Source organism: Rhipicephalus microplus, chromosome 8 (assembly GCF_043290135.1).
Source record: "Rhipicephalus microplus isolate Deutch F79 chromosome 8, USDA_Rmic, whole genome shotgun sequence".
Taxonomy (NCBI): Eukaryota; Metazoa; Arthropoda; class Arachnida; order Ixodida; family Ixodidae; genus Rhipicephalus; species Rhipicephalus microplus.
Genome location: NC_134707.1, coordinates 13,568,747 through 13,585,427, shown reverse-complemented (window position 1 = coordinate 13,585,427; position 16,681 = coordinate 13,568,747). Strand labels below are relative to the sequence as shown.

General features: G+C 42.5%; 2 protein-coding genes across 7 annotated transcripts in view; one reads left to right on the top strand and one right to left on the bottom strand.

Annotated features, from left to right (window-relative positions):
* The first annotated feature begins 5,399 nt into the window (after positions 1-5,399).
* The window catches only part of LOC119164147 (netrin receptor DCC), a 33,598-nt gene continuing 22,316 nt past the window's right edge, over positions 5,400-16,681 (top strand). Inside the window, exon 1 of one of the 3 annotated variants that reach the window (XM_075871076.1) lies at positions 5,400-5,905. In XM_075871076.1, coding sequence (XP_075727191.1) covers positions 5,810-5,905 — 96 coding nt within the window. In that variant the 5' untranslated portion in view covers positions 5,400-5,809. The remainder of the gene's footprint in view (positions 5,906-16,681) is intronic. The other 2 variants (XM_075871075.1, XM_075871077.1) reach the window with 2 other exon arrangements.
* The window catches only part of LOC119165206 (organic cation transporter protein), a 45,573-nt gene continuing 39,371 nt past the window's right edge, over positions 10,480-16,681 (bottom strand). For all 4 annotated transcript variants that reach the window (XM_075871071.1, XM_075871073.1, XM_075871072.1 and 1 more), the window contains 4 exons: positions 14,854-15,068; positions 13,753-13,934; positions 11,581-11,726; positions 10,480-10,651 (listed from right to left, as the gene is read on the bottom strand). In XM_075871071.1, the coding sequence (XP_075727186.1) occupies positions 10,561-10,651; positions 11,581-11,726; positions 13,753-13,934; positions 14,854-15,068 (634 nt within the window). In that variant the 3' untranslated portion in view covers positions 10,480-10,560. The remainder of the gene's footprint in view (positions 10,652-11,580; positions 11,727-13,752; positions 13,935-14,853; positions 15,069-16,681) is intronic.

Below are 16,681 nucleotides of genomic sequence, written 5' to 3'. Positions count from 1 at the left end.
CAGAAAACTGTCAATTCCAGCTGTCGAACATTTATTACTGTTCGAATGGTACTTACCGTGCAGCTATGGAGAGACGTGTCCTCTTTTAGTATTCAACGAGACCAAGTCCCAAGAAATCAGTATGCGAGAGATACAGTGCCCAGGCATACGACCTTGATACACTGCTCCACATTCTCTCATCAAAATGGAAGACGGGGCGACAGTGTATTCCCCGGACGCTGCTATTTATTTCACACCTGTTGCGTGTTGGAAGCTGCTCAACCTAGTTTTAAGCCCGAACAAAGCGAGCAGTTCTACCACTTTATCATAAAGCAAAACTGACCAGAGCAGCATGACTTCCTTTCGGAAGCGAGGCTATTCATTTTCGGCGTCTCTCCTTTCTTGACGTTTCAGTGCTCGGAACACGCCCAATGTCCAACAATTATCGCCACTTGTAACGTGCCTGGAGGCCACTGCTGTACCGCATATTGTGGCGTGACTGGAAATTCTTAGCTGCCGCCTTTTAAAAACCAATCGAATCTGGTTCTGCACGCATGTGGGAGAGACAGAGATACGTTTAATGAATGCAGTAGAGATTTACTTGGGATTTAGAATACCTTATGATTCCGTCTGAGTGCGCAAAAATAAACTGATCTACAGAAGACACAGAATAAGATATCTGGGGCAGGTAAGCACAGTGGGCACGAAGTCTGAGGGGAAGCAGCTGAACCAGTGACATTCCTCTTATCTTATTGCAACTTACAACCTTTCCTTGCCTTTGCCAGCTCTTCCTAAAATTATGCTATACAAGACTGTGCTACGTTTTACACACTAACATTCTTATTTCCTTCCTCCTCACCATCACTTCCCTTTCCTGGCCCTTGCCATGTCCATGCTGTACTATTCATTCGTATGCTTACTTTCGTTGTCTATCTACTTTATGTCAGTTTCTTTCTACTTCTTTGTAGGTGCATCTATTTCTATCTCTGTTTTTCTGAATTTAGCTCTCATTCTTTCCTTTCTTTCTCGATCATTTTTTATCTATATCTCTTTCTCTCTCTGCGCACTTGTTCTTTCACAAATCAAAGTTGTTGCATCCCACACCAGAAAAAGTGGTACACATTGGAGCGAAGCAAAAGAGATGTAAAAGAGGGCGAATAAAGTGTGCGTTGGTTTGTGCTAATAGTTTCCAGGTGGCCCAATACGCTATAGCAAAATCAGAACGATTCCGCTGCAAAAGAAAACAAATGACCTTTCAAGTCCCTCTTCATATATTGTTAAAAAGCGAAGCTGAAACATGCTGCCGTGATATATATATCACTTGGTTATTCTCGATGGGTCATTAAAGTTTTTCTAAGTAAATAATTAGGTCTCTTTATAAATCTTAAGTTGTGTACGCCATCTGTGACAATTTTTTTTGTTTGCAGTATGAGTGGTGAAACGCGCGACTTTGCAAAGTAAATGCCACTTATACTTTTGGCCGCGGAGAAATCCTTCTTTTTTATGGTACCAGTAGTGAGTGGTTGGATTCACGAAACATTGAATGAACGTGCATTTTCGCTCACGGACGTCTTCATTTTTAGGAGGCCAATGGCAAATACTGAAACTTGCCAGTTTATGTGGCACATACGCGCGAAGATTTTGTACATATACCAAGGAACAGTGGTATATCGTGTCATTTATACAGGAACCTACAAGTGAACTTACGAAAGACCAATTTTGTTTTCGTTTACCTATACACAGCTTTGCTAAAAACGCACCTAACACATAGACGGCACCTAACACATAGACTTCAAGCAAACATCATGCCAAATAACTAGAATGTCTGATTGAGAATGATCTCTCACACAAGAGCCGCATCTTTTTTTTCTGTGTGCTTAGCGCACAAATGACAAAATTGTGTGCTACATCATGCGTTGGGAAGGAGTTAACACGGTATGTTTCATATGGAAAAAACGCATTGAGCTTTCCTTAAACGTAATCTGGAGGACCCATTCAATGCGAATTGTAAATAGTCCGATACTGCTAAAAAGTGTCCTTAGCCTCTAAACTACTCTAAAGATGAAGAAAGTTACTGTACACAATGTGCTGCTGTCGCACAGTTTAACTGCATGCTTATCGCTTTAAGTGTGAATATTTTCGCACCAATTTTCGTTAGTATCTACAGGTGCCCACGAGTAGCCAATCGTACATTTTCTGACAATTCGTACCCAAAGTAACAATGAAACGTATCTTTTTGGACATCCCGGCTGACCTATCACACAAAGTTTTCCAGAAGCTTCTATATTCGCAGTAATGGTAGACCATGAACGCCAGTATGGTCTGCCATTACCCGAAGCACTCTGGAAGTATAAGCCCTGGTCACACCAAATGGTCAAGAGGCCACCGTCAGCACTGATTGAGGGCCTTCAGGTGAGGTCGCAGAAAGATCCCTTTTAGCACCAATAATAGTTTCGTACTATAACTGCTGAAGCTACTGAAACCTGCTGACCACGAAGCAGAAATGAAGATATCGAACACAATGAAGTAAAAACCACAATTCACGTGCCACAATCACTGCCCCGGCTGTTGAATTACCCAAATAATGTGGATATAATCGGTAATGTTGACAGGAGAACGACACTGCTGTAGCTGAATTGGTAGCAGTGGACGTGTTTTGTGGTAATATTAAACAAAAAGTGTTTTCTTTTTTTTTTGTCCACTTTTCTTGCATTCGCACCATCATTTCCACATTATGATTCAAAGACTGCCAATAATGCCCTCACGCCACCAGTGGCAGCACATAAAATTTGTTTAAAAAGGTTGTTTATAGCAAAAAAAGAACGTGGATCTGATCGACAACACTACATTAGTTGACTGCCAAAGATAGACATTGCTAAAGCAACGATTTTCATACAAGTGAATGCCGGCTGCGGCGGCTGCATTTTCAATGGAGGCGAAGATGCTGCTGGCCCGTGTGCTCAGATTTGGGTGCACGTTAAACAACCCCCGGTGGTCTAAATTTCCGTGGATCCTCCCCTACAGCGTCTCTCCTAACCATATGGTGGATTTGGGATGTCAAAGCCCACATATCTGTCGATTCTCATAGAAACGCGTCGGCAAATGTTGTAGCATTGCAGTGCGCTAATTGAAGTAACGTTGGGCTTTTTCTTTGGAATGCATAGCATTAAGCATGGAACACCGATATACAACACACGCCATTTTCACCGTATGCGTCTCCGAAGTCTCCATGAATCGACACATTGCATCACGTACTGCTACTTGGTGCCTCGCATATAAATGAACCCCAATTGGTTGCAGAAGCGCCGACAAGAAAAAAAAAGAAACGAATGTGACAGGAATCCGAATGAGCACGGCAATCAAGTACCTTCTCGACGCCTTATCCGTGGCACGCCGTAAAAGCATTGCTTGCTAAAGCTCAGTTTATGCACAGTAACATCGGCGGTGCAGGATGGTCGACGTGTGGCAACGGGCGGGTGACGTAACCGGTCTGGGTGGCGGCTGCTACATTGAGATGATTGTAGGCTCCCATCTCGCAGTAATAGGCTGCCGTGCTTCTTCAGCAGGAAATGAGTGACAACCACATTCCACTACAGTGCGGATATGAACGGCTCGTAATTACAAGTTCGGGGAGGTGATTTCCCGACTGCATAGGCTTCTGTATAGATGGAGCTTCATCGTTAAAACTATCACGATTAGCCGTATCACCTGGAGAAAGTGAAGAATAGTTTATCACCCGGATGATAGATAACACATGTGCGCCGCTGTCATTAGAGCACAAGCGCCTGTGTGGTTATTCGCACCGCAGTTTCTTCAAGACGTACATGTGAATTGTAATGAGCAGGCGCGATTAAGTTCACGATGGTGTTTCACACGCGCATGCACATGGGTTTGGCGTAGTTAAAGAACGGCTTGACTGCTTTATAAGTGCAGAATTGTCTTAAATGTTATGTATGTATGTATGTATGTATGTATGTATGTATGTATGTATGTATGTATGTATGCATGCATGTATGTATGTATGTATGTATGTATGTATGTATGTATGTATGTATGTATGTATGTATGTATGTATGTATGTATGTGTGTGTGTATGTATGTATGTATGTATGTGTGTGTGTATGTATGTGTGTGTGTGTGTATGTATGTATGTATGTATGTATGTATGTATGTATGTATGTATGTATGTATGTATGTATGTATGTATGTATGTATGTATGTATGTATGTATGTATGTATGTATGTATGTATGTATGTATGTATGTATGTATGTATGTATGTATGTATGTATGTATGTATGTATGTATGTATGTACGTACGTATAACACACGTGCATGGCGGCATGCCTCGTTTCAATACTTACGATAAGCTTTGCGGAAGCCTTAAAGAAGGGTCACTTCTTCAAGAGAAATTATAGAAACACCTTCCGCTGCCACAACGCACTCACACTGCCACCTCCATAGCTCTGTGTGCGTGCTGATATAACACAAAAAGCTGACTGCGATATTTATCCTGAGGTAGGTTCAAGAATACAAGTACATTATTATTTTTCGCGAATACTTGCCACTTAGTCAGGGAAAGTAATTATTAAATTATTCTACCAAACTCTATTCAACCAAACATAGATCACAATGGAGCTAGGCACTCGGTCATCTTGGCGAAAAATTTACAGAGGCACAGCGAATATTGCTGTAGTTTATGCATTAGCAAATAAAGAGATGTAAGTTCAAGGAAGCTAGTGTTTTGTTTTAAGCATCACGCGTATCTCATCAACTTCAGCTAGCAGTGACATCAAAAGGAATTTTTGTAGTGCATGAGTAACCCCGCCGTTTTGGAAGTGCGAAAATGACACGATGTCAAAAGGGGTCTTTTCATGGAGTCCCAATTGTTTGCGTCATTCATCCATCTCAATAAAATCATGGGTCTTTATATTAATATTCATACACAGATTCGATTGAAAAGAATGCTAAATTTGTCCAGGCCACTGGTTCACCGAAAATTCTTGTTTTATGCATATTTTATCCGTGAACGCTATATGCCAGTATCAGCCTGACGCAGTGTCAAAGTAAAAAAAAAAGTGCGCGAAGACAACGCCGAAGCTCCAAAAACATTGTTGGTCACAGGTTTCTGACAAGAAACTAGGACACATTTTTTTTTAATTTTCGTTGCAGTTAGTGGTGGCTAAAAGAATAAAGCTGAGAAGTGCAATGCAATATTTCTTTTCTCGCTCTGCGTATTAAGGTATGGTGTGTCAACAGCAGCGATAACTGACGCGCCACGAAATGAGATCTGACAACTGCGCTCGTGGCGGCCCATGTGCGTGCGTATACGGACAACTTCTCCTCCTTTGGCGAGAGAGCGAGCTTCGGCGAGAGAGCGAACGTACGCGAGAGAACAATCCGTATATGTGGAGAGACTACCGTATCTTCCCTCAGCCGTACAACAGCGTGCTGCGAATCCCGGAGTGCGCGATTATCGCCGCCAGAGCTGAGAGACCGGACGCGCACTGCGGCAGACGATCGGGGAGGTGTGCTTTCACGGGTGCTTATAGAAGGTCGGTGCCTTTTTAAACACTTTCACACTGGTGAACTTAACGTGCGTGAAGTTTACGCTTCTTTCCGATCAACGCGCTGCGATATCTAGTCATCGATACCACTGGTAACCGACCCGTATGCGTGGCGGGTGGATTTGTGTGTAAAGAAAGCACTCGGAACCCCATCAGCGACCACTTCTCTGCTCTGTCCTCCCCCATCAAACGTTGCTGACATTGTCTGCGATCAACAACAATCCTCGCCTATCAGTGGAAGCGGCGACTGGAGTGGGCCTCTAAATGAATGGCCGAGGAATGATTGCGACGGTTGTGGTCCTGTTAGTGCTGCCGGCTGATATTTCGTCGGTGGATGGGGATCATGGAATCTCGACACCGGTACGTTTTGATCAATTGTTTGTCAGGGCATGTGACTTCAATGTTTGTCGGGGCATGTGACTTGAGATATAGATACCTGCAGCATCTATTCTGGTGCAGAAAACGCCAATACGTTATATAACACATGCACGACAGCGGTTAAAAAAAGAGAGAAAATACTCCCAGAGTGTGCCTGAAGTAATTGCTATGCAGGTGTACAAAACACAACCAAGAGCGCGTGGTTAATGGTAATGTCCATTTCTAGGAATGTTTTCATGGAACACTTGTGATTTAACTTTGTAAAAACTTTCTGTTACATTTGAAGCAATTCAAATTTTACAGTTATCATCATCATGCATGATCACTGTTAAGCGCAAAAGATCAGAATGAAAGGAAGGAGAGACACTCACAGGTTATTGCATTGCTCAGTTCGTTTTCGTTTGTTTCATGGGATGCATGCATGTCGCATCTTTGAAATTAGCCTTAAGCTGGAAGTTAGTGGTGGTACATGTCTTTCCATACTTTCGTCCAAAAGTGAAGCGCTTATTGTTGGAAAAGTATGGAGTGCCAACCAACTCAAACTGACACGGTAAGTTTAATTCTGAGCAGCTTCTTCTTTGGTTTATCACAGGGCCTCTTAAACGTACTCTAATATAGACAAAAATTAATGCCCCTCATTCCCAGCTGCTGGCCAAGTACATGTGTTCTGGCAGTGCTCGCACTACTGAACATGCGTCTTCGCACCACCTAAGTGTAGAACTCCATCAGAATTTCGTTAACTTTGCAGTTGTCCATTGTCCACTTCGTCATTTGCTTTACGTATGCGTAACTTCAAGGTAACATTAAGTTAAATGCTATAATAATAGACTGATATAGAGCACCACAGTTAAGGGCCAACAGCCGAAGAGACATTCTGAGAAATTGTTATCAGCAGGAAAAACCAGATTGCCACATACATGCTTACATACATTTACACACACTAACACACACTTATATAATATTTTACGTTTTGTATCGCTATTCATAAGATGAAAAATCTAAATTTGGGATCCACCTTTTTTTGTATTGTACTCTGAGAATACCACTCAATTTAAACTTTGTATGCTTTTTGATAACAAAGTGCCAGTGGTACGGTGATCGGTCTTAGAAACTCACATTCGTTCACTATATTTCCTTCAGCTTAGTTCGAAAGCTTTACAGAACAATGGAGATGCTGCGATATTTGTCAAGTTGTGTTTATTAGCTGTCAAGTGATGCAATAGGAAATAAAGTCAATATAATCGCTTATCAGAAAGCTCCTCAAAACATATAAAGTGCATCTGCAAGTTCTCATTGCAGTTCGTGTTTTTTATACTATGGCACTACTAGTTAAAAACCAGCATACCATAGATGATATAAGCTTGATTTACCCACCTAATCAGGAGGCCTGTATATACTGCTACAGGCCTGTTGCAATTCAGCTCACGTGCGTTGATAATACGTGCCGCATATGAGAGACGATAGCCGAGAATCGTACATATAGAATCAGGACATATCATTCAGCTTCCCCTCGGGGGTAAATTGTGTGGCCAAAGAAACAATGGGTTTCGATGAGCATATGTAAGTTAGTGAACTGCCCAGGGAAATGTAAGATGAAAATTAATATATTCGCTGAGGCTATAACGAAAAATACTCGTGCTCAAGTAAAGGTGAAAGGTAGACTGGCTATTAAAGGGGCTGCCTGGTGATAGTAGGCCTAATAGACCAAATAAAGCTGTATTTCGGACCAGCATTTTGCTTTGCCCTTTATTACACTAGTATGATTATCTGACTTATCTATTCTCGCGAAGAAAATCACACCTGCTGAAAGCTTACTTTTAGTCCTAATGGCTGTTCAATTTGAAGCGATGTATTACTTTATTTGACACTGTAACACATATTGTTGTATTTTTCGGTGACATAAGTCTTTTAACTATTAGTTTTAAGTAGATGGTTAACTACGCAAGAAACTAATGCTTGATATTTTGTTTAAGGGTCACATAAACATGCACCTGCTTTTACCACTGTGCAAGACTTTGATAAGATAGGTCAAAATGAAGTCGCAACTCCTCAATGGCAATGCAACCGACTTCTCATATTTATCAGCGCAATTTCTGAAAATATTGTTGGGGAGTTACGTTAGGACTATTTCAACTGAAAACATTACAATAACAATGTTGAATAAAAAATTCTAAACAACAAGAAAGACACCTGGCCTGCACTTAAAGTGCGGAACTGTCTCAGGAAGCGGGAAGAGAGGCATTTCGAGAGTCTGATGCGAACTTTCTTGGGGCTACGAATACAAGTAAACTTTCCAGGTAACCGCTACGCCAATAATCATAATTTTTGTCAGGTTGTAAAGTACTTACTATAATTGTTTATCTTAGGAAGAAGCGAGGTAACCGCTAAACAACTGCGAGATATAACGTGCGTTTTGTTAATGTGGTGGCTGATGATGATAAATTATTATGGGAGAGCCCATTGTAGTGGGTTGGGAGCTTCAAATAACCCACTGGTTACGTAATTAGCACTGTGTGATGGCCGATCAGTATTTTCCTCTTCTAGCATGCTATATTACATACGTTCCTGTTAGAGAGAAGGAGGAGAGAATACCAATATTGCGGCCTCGAGGAAACAAATCATGGGGACCTTTAGGATTTTTTGGTAAATCATAGAAGAACACTTGCAAGGCATTCACTGGGCTATAAATTATAAGCTTTTTCAAATAGGGCAGCATCAAATAAATCCTTATTCCTCATTCTGCAGATAGATGTGGTACAGGCAACACATCTGTAAGACATTATGTTCGCGCTGTTGCTGATGAGCAGATTTGGCCTGAACCTTTTGTTATGTGTTGGAAGCATTTTTCGACCCACTCCATATGCAGTTCACATTGCGTGATGCATAGTTATGACAATTGTCTGCAACGTATATTACATATGTTAACGTGGCTCCTTTCCAACATGAAACCTGTAGAGGTTTTTTTCGCGAAATAGTTTCAAGCACAGGTGTAGTACAAGGCACCCACGGAGAGGGTCCCAGTTATAACTCCATAATATCCCGAATATTATTTTATAATTCTATTTTTCGCTATTTAGTGCAATAGCATCTATGGACACCAGCGGTGGCGGTGGCGGCCAAGCGTGGCACCAAAATCAGCGTTGTTGTGATCTGATGACAGCTTTCGCTACAAGAAGTCAGAAACAGTCACACGAGATCAGCACGTTGGCGAGAGCTCACAACAAAAGCTTTGAAAACATGCTGCGATGGAAAGTCATTCTTTCTCAATACAAGTGGCGGAATACCAGATATGAGATTACAGATGTGTACAGCAGTAAATGACTACATAACGTGCACTGTTAGAATTTACGAGATGTTTGAATACAACTTTGAGTACAACGAAAAATAACACAATTTTATGTCCTTAGCAACAAAGCTGAAGTAAAAGCTCATTTCAATTTAGTCGACGTCGGCACCTTTCGATAAGTCTGGATAAGCTAACAAAAGCTAATCGTTTGATTTTAGAACAGAGGCTTTGTTCGATAGATGAAAGCTGCTGGCAGACCAAGCTGCTGAGCTCAAAACAAGCAATGGAGCATTATTGCACACTTCCGAACATATGTGACAAACAGCGCTAAACGTCCAGTTGTCTCAATGCTTCGGCAGGTCTTTCCACAGCTCGCTGTAACTTTCTTGTTGCTGAAGTGAGCGCCTATCTGTTCATACTACAGTGAGCTAATCGCAGAAAACAATGGAAAAAAGGGGATGATATCAACTTGTGCATTGCATCTGGATCAATAAAAAGCAGATATATTATACGTTTTACGAACGGGCACCAGCTTATTGTTGGGCAGTTAAAGCTGCAATGGCAAAATGTTTTATTCTCAGCTTTGCGCATATCTGATCATGACCTATCAGCCAAGCAAACCCTTTCCGTTCTTTTCAAACTATTTAGACTGCTTGAGCCATTTCTTCAAAGGTTATGAAAGTGCATACACTTCCATAACCTTTGTAAGTTTTGAAATTTCAAAATTAAAAAAAAATTCTGCTATGGTTATTTGCTAATAGGCTTTGTGGAGCATGGTGCTTTTGTCAAGCTGCAGTATTGCAACCTTCGTTCTATCGCCAAAATATTTCTCGTGAAGAAATGAAATACTTCCTTTTGCACGATGACTTTGATATGATGCTTAGTCAATAAATGAAACATTAGCCGGCGCTGTATCACAACTGGAACAATTGTAGGGCACCAGTCAACGTAATATTGCCACCCCCATTTCTTGTTTGAAATTTGGTGTATGTTCGATGTAAACCCACAGGCAGCAGCGATTCCGGGCGCCGACCACACCTCAGTGCTCGAAGAGGTTCACGATTGTAGATCAACTTGTTGAGGTGATGGGAAGGACGCGGGCAGTTAAGCTTGTTTCAGAGCTTGCGCGACCACCAGGGATGGGCTGGAAAGTCCGATGCATGATATGTAAAGGATGGTGCGTACCAACCTTGTGGATTATCGACGTCTCACGTTCTGTTTGCTCCTAACAGTGCAGAATGTGTATTGCCTGCCGTTTCAATGCCGCAAGTTTGAACAAATAACAACATTTTTTAGTCTTTATTAAAGTGATCATTTTTGTTCTGTTTCTCGTACTTCAGTGCAATCTAGCTCAGATCTTGTTCTTCAGCTCACCATCCTCGGCTTGAACAAAATTGTATATATCTTTGCTTTCACTCGCATTCTTCATTTTCTTCGACAACCTTGAAACACCAAACAACGAAACGTAAGCACACTATAAGCGCAGTTCAGAAACGATGACCATTTAAGCGTTGTGCAGTGGATTCCAGTTTATATTCTTTGAAACTTCGAAACTGTGTTGATTTCAACACCCATAAACCGGGATACTGAATGTTTGAATGAATAAACCTCTTCACAGAGTAGTATAGGAACACGACCCTATACAACGTATCGGCGTTAGCAACAGTACCGGGCAATAACAACAATGCCCACTGTGAAAACCAATCTTACTTCCATAGTTTGTACAAATTTACTTTAACAAAGACGGTAATAGGGCTCAGTAGATTCAAAACAATCCAACAATGAAAAAAACGCCTGAGTGATATTGTAACTAGTGCTATAATGAACTTGAAACGCAACACAATATCGCAATGGCAGAATTGGAATGAGGCTATATATCTATATAAATATATGTATATATGTGAATACGTACACATATAAGGACATATAGATTCGAATAATACAAGCCAAGCACTCCTAACAATGTCTGAAACAATGGACCACCGCTATTTCAGTAAGGGCCTGTCGCCTATGTTCGCCATGTAGTCATGTCATACCACACAAGTTTTGCATTATGTCATGTGAACGAAACTACCGTCAGAGCAGTAAGACCATGACATGTAAATATTGACATTCGTGACATATGACTAGCCACTTTTGCTCGTCATATAGTCATGTTATGCCATACCAAGTAGAAATCCCATTGTCGAGACAGCCAGGAGAGCTAAAAGTAGTAAGTGGGTAGATAGATAGATAGATAGATAGATAGATAGATAGATAGATAGATAGATAGATAGATAGATAGATAGATAGATAGATAGATAGATAGATAGATAGATGGATAGATAGATAGATAGATAGATAGATGGATAGATAGGGCCCGGACACTTACTTGAGCGCTGAGTAGAGCTCACCCTCTTCCAATGTGTCTGGCAGCGGACTGCCTAACGTTTCCGGTAGCAAAATCATGGAGGCCGATATCACAAAAAGCATCGCTGAGTATAAAATAAGGATAATCTTCTCTCCCCAAGACATCAACTGAAATCAGTAATATATAAACGGAAGTCAAATTATTAGTCCATTTGAAACGTTGAAGAACTTTTTTGTTTTCCATCTGGCAATACCCTTCTCTAGAGCACTGAGTATAAGTACCCAGAGGAAAAAATACAGTACAAAAGTATATTAGGCAATAGGAAGGTAGCCGATGTGATGGGATTAGAAAAGCTATTGGGCTATCTTTTATATAGCGAGACTATTGTCTCTAGCCACACTTGGCTCTTTGAGCATGCACAGCGTCCGTCTGCCTTGTTTTGAGTCATGGGTATTAACATAGCTTCGAAGCCTTGTCTTTAGTTATTGCGTTATGTAACTATTGTGAGGAAAAACGTGAACATATGCGGAAGCGCATTGCCATCGCCTGGCTCGCTCGGCTCTTCACTCCTTGGCTACGCTTTGCTTGCCGCTGCTGCCATCTTCCCGGTCGCTGTGTACCTCTATAAACCGCCGTAACAAGGGGTGGAGGTGCTGGGTATCGATCCCAGAACCTCTCCCAGTACTCAGACTGCTGGCTGACCACTCTTTAGCTGGCTGCTGCGGGTGAGCCCGCACAGAGGACAGCGCCGTGTTTACCCGTTGGCAGGCCTCGGAAGAGTATCGGGACCACTTCAAGCCCGGTGTGTACGTCTGCGCAGTGTGCGGCAATGAGCTGTTCGAAAGCGACCCCAAGTTTGCCCACTAGTCACCGCGGGCCTTCGTTCAGCCAAACGGTGCGACCCGACAGCGTTTGAAAAGTCGACGAGACGAAAAATGCGCTCAAGGTCTACTGCAACAAGTGTAACAATGGCCTAAGTCACGAGTTCCTGCACGAGGGGCCCGCAGGGAAGCCCCGCTCCTGGATATTCTCTGATGCCCTGGAGTTCGTTTCACTGAAGGCAAAATCCAATCAGGCAAACACCAATCAGACAGATGCAACCGGAAGTGCTAAGCCAGGTGCCAAGCTGGCCAAAAAAAAAAAAAGGGCTCTACATCATCTACAAAGGCACCGAGCGAACCACCGAGCGAGCCAGGCGATGGCCATGTCTTGTCTTGTCTTGTCTCGTAGGAGATCTTGGCTCATACCCGCTTCCGCATGTGTTCATCTTCTTCCTCAGAATACTACTTTTTGTCTTAAAGAACGCCAAACCCTCCCGATACACGTGGCGCATTGTGGGTCATATGCATGATAGCTTTCGACAGTTGCACACTTGAAGTAATAGTCCTAGTAGTAGCATAATTAATTAGAGCAGTAGTAATGGTAGCAGCTGTAGTAGCAATTGTACATTAGTCACTGTGCCAGTTATGTACGCGCCCATATATGTGTACTGGCTTGAAATCGTCTCCCAGTATATTGGCTTGTATGCGTATGTGTTTTTTTTCGTTTTTTTTTCGTACAGTGACCCACTGTTTGCTGTACTCGTGGTGCCAGGAGCCTAACCAGGGATGTATAAACGCACCTTTTGCCCTGGCACCATCACGATTCATGTCTTGATGTCAGAACTGTAAATAAATTTGGAACATAAAAGTTATGGTGTTAGTGGTAGTGGTAGTAGTAGCAGTATAGCGACTCATGGTCTGTATAATCAAGACTTTGATGGTAGGTGGAGTTAAAGTGGTGTCAGCAGATGCAGGAGTCTAACTGGACCGCTATGTGCAAGCGACGCCTTCTTTTTTCTCCTCTTGCCTAGATGTTGAAATTAGGTGCTTTTTGTTTAATCTAAGCTAATGTGACGCACAGTTATGCCAGGTAATTAGGTTCTACGGCCAATGTACAAAACAATCCCTTTCTCTTTGGCTTATGCGTAGAATCAAAGTAAAATTATTTGAAAGTTTTCTATATAGATCCCATGAATATGGCACGAAAAATATATCCTAATATTATGCATGCCAGATAATATCATGGGAGATGCTTGATTCATATGTTACTTAGGTGAGATTATGCGAACATGCAGAAGTTGCATGAGTGAACATGAATTACATATTATACTGAGTGACCAGAAAAGAAAAAGCAGATGGTGAGTTTTCTTACAAACACGTTGATCCAAGGTTCGAGTGTGGCCCCCAGGCGGCCTATAGTGCTGCATAGCCCGAAGCCTCCGCTCCGAGCAACGGTGGGAAACATTTCATTGAGGAACACAAACTGTGTCGTGTAGCCCAGCGTGTAGACGAACCAGCCCGCCATGCGGATAGTTGTTCGCAGGGCTATGTACTCTGCATTAAAAAATATTGCAAACAAGTGACGCACAATTTGTCATAAAACACCGCTAATCTAGTGCGTTTTTTTTCAATGCCACGAGATGACGTAACATGTCCGAGTTTGAACGAGGATGAATGAAGTTAGTGCCACTATACCCAAGAGAAGGTTGATGACATCAAATGTTCGGGAGGGCATCAAACTGGACGAAAATCGTTCACGGGGTCACCACCTTTTCTAAGTGAAGCAACGTGTAAAAATGATGATATGCAGGCCCACCAAACTTTAGAGATAAACTGAACACCCACATCATGATAAGGCATCTGCAATATCGCGCGTGCGTGCGCTCCAAAATGAAATGGTGGTTCCATCACCGTTTTTGCAACCCTAAATCTTGCCTGCGTGTGCTCCTTGACCCTAGAATAAGACATCTTCACTGTAATACGGACAATCTGGGCAAGTGACGTCGGTGGGATCAAGCCAGCGTAATTCCATTCAGCAGTCGGGCACCGTACCTCAAGAGTCACCACAGTCGGGTCTCACATAGAGGAGCTAACTATCGTTATGCCGGCGGGCAGGCCCTGAATCTACCTCAAGCTGTCTAAATGACAGATTTCCTGCCCGCTCTCTGGTTCGTTTACACTGTATAGCCACCCACTTTTCAACCTGAATGCGCTAGCATCGACTACCCAACCTGTAACCACCTGTTCCGGGAGTTCTGGTGCTCGGTTCCCGGAACAGCCGAGTAGAAGGCAGCTGCACAGGACTGTTCATCGCAGGATTGCACGTATTCTCGTTCATTTGGCGGCTGTTCTCCGTTAGACGTCGCTTATCGACGAGTTATCGCTCTAGCATTCAGGTTAAAGTATTGGGCGGCTGTACTTGATGGAAAAAACAAATGTCATTGTCAATGTCATCTCTATCTAAAGCACTCACCCCTCGGTGTGAAAGCGGTGATGAGTAGAGTGAGACTGAAGAACCCGTAGCTTGAAAACATGGTGGGAACACGCTTGAGATATTTAGTTGTCGCAAGGGACACTGTGTAGCCTGCACACTCCAGTCCGGCGGCGATGCCGAAGTTCAGGTACGGATTTCCTCCGAGCGTGGTAGCCGTTCTCGAGAAGCCGTAGTACACTATGGACGACAGAAAACTGAAAGTAACCAAATTTTGGTCAGCGACATTTTTTCCCTTCTGTTTTTTACAGCGGAGGTGTCTTAGTCTACTTTGTATCGTCTTCGAAGTAGTAGTAGTAGTAGTAGTAGTAGTAGTAGTAGTAGTAGTAGTAGTAGTAGTAGTAGTAGTAGTAGTAGTAGTAGCAGCAGCAGCAGCAGCAATCGGCACTGCTCAGGTCACGTCACCAGGTGTGTAGTGAATAAAGAACCACTTAAGATGAAATTACGATGCTGATGCTCACATAGTGATGATGACTTTTTGAAGTTCGGAAAGTGATCATTTTCATTACTGTAACCTGCAAGTTCTACATTATGACTTCTCAGAACTGCCTCCATATTTTTAATGCAATGGCGACATGCCTGTAAGACGTATTTCTTGCTGTGCATACCTATATAGTATGTTCCTTGTAAGGCCTGTGTTGTGCATGACAAGAAGCAGTGTGCTTATGTTTTTTTTTTATCGGATATGATGTATAGCAAATGATCATAGCTGGTCCTGACGCTGTAGCGGAAGTGGGTTAGCAGCAGCAGAGGGGTGTGTGTTTAACCATAAAATGCAGTCAACCAAAGAAATCTCTTGAACAATGGCTGCAGAAACATACATTGCGAATCTTGCGACGTTGTTAAGCGTTTTGTAAGATCGCTTTTGTGTTAAACGCATGGTGTTCTGTTTAGTGTGTTTTATTTCTATAGATTTAACAAGACTGTTTTAATCTGTGCCTTCAAAGTTGATAACATAGTCACATCACGAATGTCATTTTTTACAGGACTGGCATTTGTTCGGCGTCAACTTTGACACAATATCTGGAAAGGTCTTCGCGGAAGCGATCTGCAGTCATTGTTCAAGTTACGCGACTGCCTTCCTACCCGTTACATTATGGCTTATTAGACAAAATATGGTAGACCTTTCGTTTTGCTTGGTGGCTCTACCAACTAAACGCATTTGGGTTCTGTAAGACCTACTACGTCACTAGTGAAGTGGCTACGCCTTTAGCCTTTCCTCGAGTTTTGCTCATCGCTTTTAAACCTTTATTGTACATTATCAACAAATTGAACCAGTATGCATGAACCAGTCTTGGCCTCAGCTTTCGCCCTGTTACCATTTTTATGTCTTTATAACGCATGTAGAGAGTACAGAAAGCTGAGGAAAACGTGAGATAAGGCCGAGGTTGGTTTGTAAATACGGGCTTAAGAAGCGAACCTACTATGAATATATCTTTCCATTGTGCGCGTGTTGCCTCCTGGGATTATGCCCCCCCCCCCCTCAACTCCCACGGTATACGCAATGAGAGTGAGTCGACCAATATTAGCGATTCTGTATCACGCGACCTGGCCCTAATGCTACTATAAATGTCTAGCCTCCAAATTACCACGCTCTTTCTTCCTTCATCCATGCTACGTCTCATTAGGCATGCGTTCATTGGGTTTCGTTGAATCGGCAGCAAAGCTGACTTCGCATCCCTGAAAACTTGTAACGCCTCACGGGCAACTGTTTCCTGTACGTCGTTTTTGTGGCCGTGTGACAGTGAGTGTTGCCTTCTGCTCGTTGTTCTCTCTTTTCACACTTATGCCTCATCGCTACACATTTCAT